The sequence below is a fragment of the Oncorhynchus masou genome, chromosome 15 (assembly GCF_036934945.1).
Source record: "Oncorhynchus masou masou isolate Uvic2021 chromosome 15, UVic_Omas_1.1, whole genome shotgun sequence".
Lineage (NCBI taxonomy): Eukaryota > Metazoa > Chordata > Actinopteri > Salmoniformes > Salmonidae > Oncorhynchus > Oncorhynchus masou.
Window position 1 is genome coordinate 32,086,113 of NC_088226.1, and position 10,514 is coordinate 32,096,626.

The 10,514-nt window shown below is 40.9% G+C and overlaps 1 protein-coding gene across 1 annotated transcript; it reads right to left on the reverse strand.

The window, feature by feature from the left end:
* Positions 1-1,634: 1,634 nt before the first annotated feature.
* On the reverse strand, positions 1,635-9,457 carry LOC135556149 (prostaglandin G/H synthase 2-like). The gene is made up of 10 exons (XM_064989105.1): positions 9,355-9,457; positions 8,899-9,015; positions 8,652-8,795; positions 8,295-8,438; positions 7,741-7,922; positions 5,986-6,069; positions 5,631-5,877; positions 3,849-4,135; positions 3,419-3,566; positions 1,635-2,564 (listed from the first exon to the last, which is right to left on the reverse strand). Exons 1-10 carry the CDS (start codon positions 9,416-9,418, stop codon positions 2,152-2,154), a joined length of 1,830 nt encoding a protein of 609 aa, XP_064845177.1. The 5' UTR covers positions 9,419-9,457; the 3' UTR covers positions 1,635-2,151.
* Between the last annotated feature and the right edge of the window lie 1,057 nt (positions 9,458-10,514).

The window sequence follows — 10,514 nt, forward strand, 5'->3', positions numbered from 1 at the left end:
CACACTTCATGATGACTGAGGTGAGTGCGACAGAGCGATAGTCATTTGGGCATGTCACCTTGTTTTTCTTAGGCACGTGTCTTATCTTCTTAAAGTACGTGTGTGTGTGTGTGTGTGTGTGTGTGTGTGTGTGTGTGTGTGTGTGTGTGTGTGTGTGTGTGTGTGTGTGTGTGTGTGTGTGTGTGTGTGTGTGTGTGTGTGTCCATCCCAATCTAAGTTTGTAGGTCCTACAGCAGATATGCATCCCGTTTCATGGGAAATAGGCGTATATCGTGGGTCACAAGAGTAATTTTTTATCTAAATGCGTTTTTTTGGCAGAAAGGCCTTCTGAAACATGTGAACTTTCATGAGCCTTAATAACAAACTTGTATGCCATCTGTAAATATAAATAAAATTGTTAAATTACGAGCCTAGTTGGTTTAGCCACAGAAAAGGTCAGCAACCTTCCCACTAGCCATGATTGGCTGAGATAATGAGTTCAGATTGGTCTGCCATATAGCTTATGTCTATTTGAGCTGGTTAGTATGTGTAGGTAATTCTGTCTAACACTGCTTTAAAATATATAAATATATTGCTTTATAGAACTGCATAAGTATATTGCTTTATAGAACTGCATAAGTGTTGCTCTCCACTTTCTGGAGGACCGAGTTTTGAAATCAGTGGAATGAGAGTATGATAGTTAAGGAGAAAATGCCTGTCTCCGGATTCCATTTTCAAACCATGGCATCCATGACAGGAAGAAGTGTCAAACCATGATGTATACGGGTAAGATAATCTAGCTAGCTACATTTTCAGATGTTACTTGTTTCTAATTTTGACAAAGTCGTTTTCATTTCAAGTTAAAGTGTACTGTTGGCTGGCTCACTAGACAACATTACGTGTATGATCTTATTCATTTCTCAGAGCCATTTGCTTGGCTAGTTATAACCTAATGTTAGCTAGCTAACATTGAACCTGGTTGGTTAGGTACCTGCAGGTTTATGCAGGGTAGTAACGTCATGAGTTGGGGTTCATTGTTTAGCTAGCGAGCTACATACCTTAAAAGACTCCACTATGCAAGTGTCCTTTAGAATAGAATGTCACTGCGACAACTGTTAGCCAGTTAGATTGGGTGTTTGACTGCGGTTGTTAGGACAGAATACTTTGATCAACCCTTAAGGAGATTGGTGGAGCTAAAGCTTAAGAGAGTGAATGATGCTGAATGGGCGTAGATAAGAGCTCTCCAGTAGGTACCAAAGCAGTCAAGGCCATTTTCTTGAAAGTGAGGTTATAAGTTTATCAACTTTGATAGCAGAATTACTTTCCCAATGTTCCTCAAATGCAATGCATGATATACCATTTTGTCTCTGCTTTTATTCAATGTAAAAAAACACATTTTGCTACATAAGACCAAGTCAAGGTGGTCGGTCACATATGGAGGACAGAAAAGGGGAGAGAGGGAGAGGGAGGTTTGGCAGCACTGAGACAAGAACCTCTAACTACATTTATATTTGCACAAAGTGCCCTCTTAAACAAAAAGACATGAATGAGGATATCACAGTGATGGAGTAAGAGGACTGAATAGCAATCTCTGCTGCAGTGTAATTTAGCAAATGTGAAAAGATAATGGAGTCATGTATTTCATTATAGACAGTGTTTTATTAGAACAATAAGGAGTCAGCTCAAGATTTAAAAAATACACAAAGAAAATACTTTAAGGGTTAGAGTATCAAAGTACAATGGACTTTACATACCTTACTAGCTTTTCCCTTGCACAATAAGTGGAGAAGCAGCTCTAAGTTAGGTGGAATGTAACATTGTAACATGCAGTTAAGACGGAATGTTAGAGTCATGTTGTCAACTAAACGTGTTGAATTCAAGTATCAGTTGTTAAACAAAGTAAAATGACAAACATAAACAATATTGCTAGTGCTATTTCTGAGGTCAATAAAATAACAGAATACATTAAATGAGCTCTTAGAATAAATATAACCCAAACGTAAGGATTGGTTTTCTTTAAACTTATAAAAGTCATGTCAAAACAATGAGACATTACAAAAAATGTTCTCAACAACATTTCTCAATAACGCTTCCAGAATACAATAAATTAAATAAATATTAACATAAATAAATACATTAAATGCTTATACATTTAAATGCTGAATTGTCTTATCAGAGCTCAGTGGTCCTTTCTCTTAGAAGTACTGTGGGGTTGCGATCGTTACTTCCCGAATGTGCCGTACTGGAATTATTGACATTGGATCCATTGTCTTTTACGTCAGGCACATGAAAGGATGCCAAAGGGCAGGGGCCCTTGATGTTGCTGCACACCAGCCTCTGTAGGGACGCTGTGTTGATGATGTTAAAGCCGATGCTCCCACCGAAGGTGCTGGGCTTCCAGTACTCTGGCGAACAAATGGGGTTTCCCATCAGGCCTTTCAGGGAGTAGGGGGCACCCATCTCCACCATGGTCTCCCCAAAGATGGCATTGGTTCTTGGCTTCTCCACCAGCAGGCCTGGGTAGAGCTCCACAGCATCCACATGCCCATACATCTCCTCCAGCTCTGCAGCCATCTCCTTATCCCCTGAGAAACAGAGAGAGAGAGAGAGGGAAATGTTACTTTACTCAGTCTGGCTTCTGGGAGAAAGGGTTATGTTAGGTACTCTACTCAACCTGGCTTATCTCAGTCTGACTAAGCTGATGTGGACATTATGATGACGACACACTGATGTAATGTATCTACATCTGACCTCGTGTCTCGTGTCTTATTTTGTCTACAGAACAAGTATTAGTGAAAACTATACAAGTTTGAGAGCTGTTTCATAAGCATTTAGAGATTGAGTTTGCATACTTGATGGAATACAATACACATAGAAAGTACTTCAAACTCATTCAACATCTTTCTCTCTCTCTTACTCCCTCTGTGTGAAAAAGAGCGAGAGACACACACACACACACTTTTTGTTTATTCTCACACTGTCATTAAAGAAAAGCTTCTTCTTTCTGAGAGGAATCCAGCAGGCCTGTGTGAGGCAGTGCAGTTTGTCGACCTCCCAGACGCCCCTCTGCCTCTGCCTGTTTACACCCGGCTCTCTGACATCACTAACTGCTTAGACTATCTTTAACTAAAGTACACATCGGTTTGCCTTTGCTCCCTTAAAAGGAGCTCAGTATTGCTCCAATATAACTTACAGCAGCAGGCTCAAATCTGCCCAGGCTAGTTTTATTACTATTTTAATGACCTTCCATCCCCATTCCCTTTACAGGCCTTAATTGAAAGCAGTATACCACAGGATGTCACACCTTCTACTGTTAATTCTACTCTAAAAAGTGAATTACACTAAATGATCACTGTATTACAATCACTATATACTTAATCCCAATGCTTAGGATGATAAGTGTTTATGTAATAGCTGTGATGCTAATGGTGGTTCTCACCTGTGAGGTCTTCGAAGGAGATGTATGGCTTCATGGAGAAGCGTTTCCTGTAGGCATTAAGGGACTGGTAGCGCATCTGTCTGCTGTTCTCTATGGACTTCAGAGCCACCATTAGCACTGCAGGGGGGACATTACGACCTCCAGCAACCTAAGGAGGAACGAGGGACAAGATGTAAGTCGACCAGCCTTCAATAACGAGTTTCTCTTTATTTTGAATGACTGACATTCCCTCAGGGTAAGCACTAAAGTAAAATATCAAGTCTGCTTAAAACTCACATAATAACATGCAACAATACCATTATCATTCACCCACATTTCAACGTTGGTTCACCAGTCCCCATTTACATTCCTAATTCTGAACCACACCTTAAGCAGCCACCCAGAGCCCACAGTGTGCAACCTAAATCCCACACAGAAAGTGCCTCTTTACCCGTCCAGCAATCTGCTTGGTGAAGGACTCCACCAGGTTGGTGATTCCATGTGTGGTGACCACAGAGGTGTTGAAGACAAACTGTGGGTAGGAGTAGACCTGCTCCTGGATGTGGAAGGCGTCGGGCATCAGTGGGTGCCAGTGGTACAGGGTGTTGAACTCTGATGCGATGCGGTTCTGATACTGGAAACGCTCTTTGAAGAGAAGCTCTGGGTCGAACTTCAGCTTGAAGTGGTAGCCGCTCAGGTGCTGCACGTAGTCCTCGATCACAATTTTGATGGTCTCACCTACAGCAAGGAGAGGGGCAATTAGTTATCACCTTTGTTGTTTCTTTATATATGCATGCATCTACTCTTTACTTCAGGTTGTCCCACTGGAACAAAATCCCTTTTACAAGAGAGGGAAGTTATTAACAATCTCCATAAAGTCAATTTTGACATAATACCACAGAGTGATATCAACTCTCAAGTGTTGTTTTGGCGCCATTAAACTGCTGTCATGTTAGGCTTATTTACACAGTGACCGATCGACAACTTTTGTTAACTGACATTAACACATTTTACATTTACATTTAGTAATTTAGCAGAGCTCTTATCCAGAGCGACTTACAGGAGCAATTAGGGTTAAGTGCCTTGCTCACGCAATCTCAATCACACTCCAATGCTGTTCATTGACTACAGCTCAGCGTTCAACACCATAGTACCCACGAAGATCATCACTAAGCTAAGGACTTTGGGGCTAAACATCTCCCTCTGCAAGTGGATCCTGGACTTCCTGATGGGCCGCCCCCAGGTGGTAAGAGTAGGCAACAACACATCTGCCACGCTGATCCTTAACACTGGGGCCCATCAGGGGTGTGTACTTAGTCCCCTCCTGTATTCCCTGTTCACCCACGACTGCGTAGCCAAATACAACTCCAACGTCATCATTAAGTTTGCTGACGACACAACAATGGTAGGCCTGATCACCGACAAATATGAGACGGCCTATAGGGAGGTCAGAGAACTGGCAGTGTGGTGCCAGGACAACAACCTCTCGCTCAATGTGAGCAAGACTAAGGAGTTGATCGTGGACTACAGGAAAAGGCGAGCCATACAGGCCCCCATTAACATTGATGGGGCTGTAGTAGAGTGGGTCGAGAGATTCAAGTTCCTTGGTGTCCACATCATTGTCCAAACATACTGAGACAGCCGTGAAGAGGGCACGACAAAACCATTTCCCCCTCAGGAGACTGAAAAGATTTGGCATGGGTCCTCAGATCCTCAAAAGGTTCTACAGTGCCCCCTGTATATAGCCTCGTTATTGTTATTGTGTTACTTTTTATTATTACTTTTTATGTTAGTGTACTTGGTAAATATTTTCTTCTTCTTGAACTGCACTGTTGGTTAAGGGCTTGTAAAGTAAGCATTTCACAGTAAAGTCTACATTTCTTGTATTTGGCGCATGTGACAAATAAAGTTTGATTTGATTTATTATCAAGGACTTCATGTAAAAGGAGAAGGCCACTTTCTGTGGTCAGACCCATAGAGAGGAAGTGAAAACAATGAGCACTGCTGTAAATATGGGTCCACACTTTATTTCATTAGGTCGAAATACAATAGAATTTTGGGTCTGGATAGAATTTTGTAGAATATTGGGTCTGCATACAATATAATAGCTGTTTGCAAATAAATGCAATATTTGATGTAAGATCTGCAGGATCTGACCACATGGCTTCCTTGTGATAATAAGCAGCAAGTCCTATACATCTCTCTTCACATACTGCTTGATTAGATTGCTTACCAATGAGAATGAGGCGAGATGTCTGGAAGAGCCTATCATCATCCCAGTCCGGATGTACCTCCTTCAGGACATCACAGACTCGGTTGTGTTCTCTCAGCCAGATGGTAGCATACATCATAAGACCAGGCACCAGGCCGAATGCCTCATGGCCCACAGCGAAGCGGTGAGACTCAGGGACATGGGGAGGGTAGTGCATATCCACCCCTACCTCCTTCACTGTAGGTGGGTACACCTCTCCCTCCAAGACCTATAGAGAGTAAAGGTAAGAGAAGAGACAGTCAGCTGGGAATATGACAAACAGAATCTGTTCAGTGATGTTCAAGGTTATTTATAGTTGACAAGATCTGTCCAGTACCTGAAACTTCAGCTTGCCATCCTTGAAGAGCCTCAGATTGTGTTGCCTCTCAAGGTTATCACCGTAAATGTGACCCAGGTCCACCTGGAAATCAAGCACATACAGACGTAGGATCTTAATTTGAGTAAGTTTGCTACAGCAGGAAAATAATTCTGCAGCAACAGGAAAAGTGGATTATAATTAATGGATATTTTTGTAAGGGTTGATACATTTTTAGTAAGGGAAAATAAAGTCTGAGTTTTCAAGATGGAATTTAAACTTCAGAAGCTTTTTTAAACCTCAAATATACTACAAAGTTTACATTTCCTACATTGCAGGAAAGCTCTCCTGCAACAGGGTGATCAATTTAAGATCCTACATACAGTGCATTCTGAAAGTATTCAGACCCCTTGACTTTTTCCACATTTTGTTATGTTACAGCCTTCTAAAATTGATTTTAAAATAATTATTCCCTCAATCTACACACGATACCCCATAATGACAAAGCAAAAACGGGTTTTTACAAATGGTTGCAAATTAATTTAAAAATTAAATATCAGTACTCAGTACTTTGGTGAAGCACCTTTGGCAGCAATTATAGCCTCAAGTCTTGTGTGTAACGCTACAAACTTGGCACGCCAGTATTTAGGGAGTTTCTCCCATTCTTCTCTACAGATCCTCTCGAGCTCTGACAGGTTGGATGGGGAGTGTCGCTGCACAGCTATTTCCAGGTCTCTCCAGAGATGTTCGATTGGGTTCAAGTCCTGGCTTTAGCTGGACCACTCAAGGACATTCAGAGACTTGCTCCGAAGCCACTCCTGCATTGTCTTGACTGTGTGGTTAGGGTCATTGTCCTGTTGGAAGGTGAACCTTCACCCCAGTCGGAGGTCCTGAGCACTCTGGAGCAGGTTTTCATCAAGGATCTCTCTGTACTTAACTCCGTTCATCTTTCCCCTCTGCTGACTAGTCTCACAGTCCCTGCTGTTGAAAAACCTCCCGACAGCATGAAGCTGCCACAACCATGCTTCACCATATGGATGGTGCTAAGTTTCCTCCAGGTCAAAGAGTTCCATCTTGCTCAGACCAGAGAATCTTGTTTCTCATGGTCTGAGTCCTTTAGGTGCCTTTTGCAAAACTGATAGAGACATACCCCAAGCGACTTACAGCTGTAATCGCAGCAAAAGGTGGCGCTACAAAGTATTAACTTAAGGGGGCTGAATAATTTTGCACGCCCAATTTTTCAGTTTTTGATTTGTTAAAAAAGTTTGAAATATCCAATAAATGTCGTTCCACTTCATGATTGTGTCCCACTTGTTGTTGATTCTTCACAAAAAAATACAGTTTTATATCTTTATGTTTGAAGCCTGAAATGTGGCAAAAGGTCGCAAAGTTCAAGGGGGCCGAATACTTTCGCAAGGCACTGTACATTTTCAAACATTTCTAAAAAATACAAATAAAAACGTTTTTGCTTTGTCATTATGGGGTATTGTGTGTAGATTGATGAGAAAAATAAATAATGGAATCGATTTTATAATAACGCTGTAATGTAACAAAAAGTCAAGGGGTCTGAATACTTTCCAAATGCACAGTACGTAGACCTACATACATAAGAGATGTCTTCTTTCAGTTAACTCAATCTCTACAGTGAGACCAGGGTTGCCAAGACCCCACTAGCCCCCCTGTCATTTGATCCCTGGGCAAAACCATGTTCTAATGTTCAGTGCTGGTCTATTATGTGCTGTTATTGTGCTGGTGCTGGCCAGCATTGGTACTCACGCCGTGGCCCTTGGCTTTAGTGAAGGCCGGCCCCATCTTCTGGTCGGATTTGAAGAACTGGTGGGTGAAGTGTTGGGCAAAGAAGGCAAACATCAGACTGGAGCCCTGAGGGTCTGGGATAAACTCCCTCCTGATCAGGAGCTTCTTTGCCAGCATCTCCGCATTAGGCAGCTCCTTCTTACCTGGATGGAGGAAAGCAGAGAGATTGGTTTAATTTAGAGGTTTGCTTTTTTAAATGTTGTAGTTTTATAAGATACACAGGAGATTGTGCTTGTTTTTATCATTAAATGAAATATATTGCCAATACAATAGAATAACCTGATCCTATATCCACCAAACCAAAAGCATGCATGGGAATGCCACAGGGATTTTGGTGTGGCTCGGTGAGTATGACTTTCCTTCACAGTAAACCTCAGGCAAGCAGCCAGCTCTACTCTACAGGGACTGTCAGGCATGTGCATGATGTAATGAAGCTATGGAGGTGAGGCATCGTTCAAAAATCTGAGAGAACAGGTTCAGATAGAGAGAGAGAGAGAAAGAGAGAGTTTGATTACCTACGACTCCCATAGGAGTTGGGCAATCCTTGGGCAGAGGAGGGAGCGTGCGTGTGTAGTAGGAGAGATTTGAGTAGGCTTCCCAGCTTTTATAATCATAGTCTGTATTGAAAGTCGGGGGGCTGTCAATCAGATGAGAGCGAGCTGGAGACAGAGAGAGCTCAAGTCATGAACATGAATTCAAAATAAACTGTGATGACTTTGTATGTTATTGTATTAGTAGCCCTACTTATTGAATGGCCTAATTTTGACTAAGCAAAATCATCATGTCAAAACATCACTAGTTTTGACAAGATCAAATGGCAGGAGAGAAAACCTCATCAAGACTACTGTATGATGCTATTGAACTCAACTCACATGTCAGAACATATCTCATGATAGCATCCCTGAGGAATGATATGCTGTTGATGATGTTCCAGAGCCCCTTGTAGTGGGTGAGGAGGTAATGCACTGTGTTCGGGGTTGGCTTCAGAGACACTTTAATCCACGTGAATAATTTAGCTGTTAAATCAAGAAAAAAAGCATATTAATAAGGTGTCTAGGGAGAACAAAAATAAAGGATTTTAAAAAAAATGTTGATTTGTTTAAATAGGATATAATTTACGTTGTGTGCAGTTGTGGCCATAAAATCCCGTGCGTGTGCAATCGCACTCATAGTCGTCGGCGCCCATGGCCGTACAAACGCCACGGTTCTGGCATGGCTGTGAGCAGCAAGGGTTGCCTGCATAAAAACATTTTTGGTTAAGTTAGACTAAGTGTAATAAATTATGATCACATAAACATGGAATTATCTGATTGTTTCGATGTACATATAGGCCTACATATCAAATAATTCACATAGATTGGCTATATAAACAAATATAGCAAAGGCTATCAATTTATATAGCCCTAAAAAAACGCTCATAATGTTCGATAGCTGATAGAAAAGTAATTAGATTAACTAAAATAAAATATAAAAAGAGTGAAACATTTTGTTAACACATTGCAAATACGATGTTAGAAAACAAACACATTTAGACAGCACCAACGCTTCATAATTACTCTCCCATCGTGGTTTTACCTCCTTCGCAGACAAATATTATGCCTAGAGACAGAAATAAAAGCGCCGATATGCTTCTGTTCATTCCAATGCCTTTTACCAATAGCGCGCCTCTGTTTTTCTTTCCAGTTTAAGGTTGTGAATGAAGCTGTCTGCAGCGAGGACACGTTTTATAGTAGGCCTACTGGGTGTGGGCTTGAGCGTGAGAACCTAAATTATTCTCTCACCAAGTGGTGTCGTCGACCCATCGAAGCGTTATGCTTATCGATAGATTAAAATGGATTGACAAGTGGAAATATTGGTGATGATGACTTTGATCACAATGAGCCATCTCAATCTAGCGAATATTAATTAAGCTATAGGAAACACACTTTTTAAAATGTTATTCAGGTTTCAAGAAGATATAGGATGGGCAATAGATGTGACTGCTGAATTTGCTATTAATTCATTTAACAAATCCATATTATGTTGCTAATGTTAATCTTACTTGATAATGACTGAATCTCAATCAATTTAATAGTACTGGTCAATAAATTTAATAGTACTGGTCAACGAATAATGTCCACATTGAACGTGCATTATATTACATTGCCAGACTTTTCAAATCCTATTTGGTATGGTTGCTTGATGGAAATGTAATTCATAGCTTGTATTATAGACCACAAATAGGTGACATTTAAAAAAAAAAAAAAAATCCACCTCAGTTTTTTTCAGACCACCAGCCACAAAATCTCACAAATGTCCAGTCTGAGAATCAACAAACAACCTTGTCTTTGTGCGCCCTCGAGTGGAGACATTTTACACACACCAATCACAGAGCATATTGGGAAATGGATTAGAGTTTACACAAATACTGGTACTTGGAAAGCTATTGTGTATTTAACATAATACACTTTTAATAACATACAAAAAATATATGTTATTGGAATTATTGGAGTCAACTGGTGTAATACAGAGTACTGGTGACTCCTTAGTCCACCCACTCCATTCACAGCAATGCAATTAATTGCAGGCTATGTAAAATATATATTGGGCATACTATATGTCTCAGCTAGAGGGGGTGGAAATTATTCAGTAAGGTCTCTGCTAACCAAATATGTTTTATTTTTGAGGGGAACTGTGTAGTAACTGTCCAGCAGCTCTTTGCACTTTCCTTTCCATTGCCACCAATGCTATACACT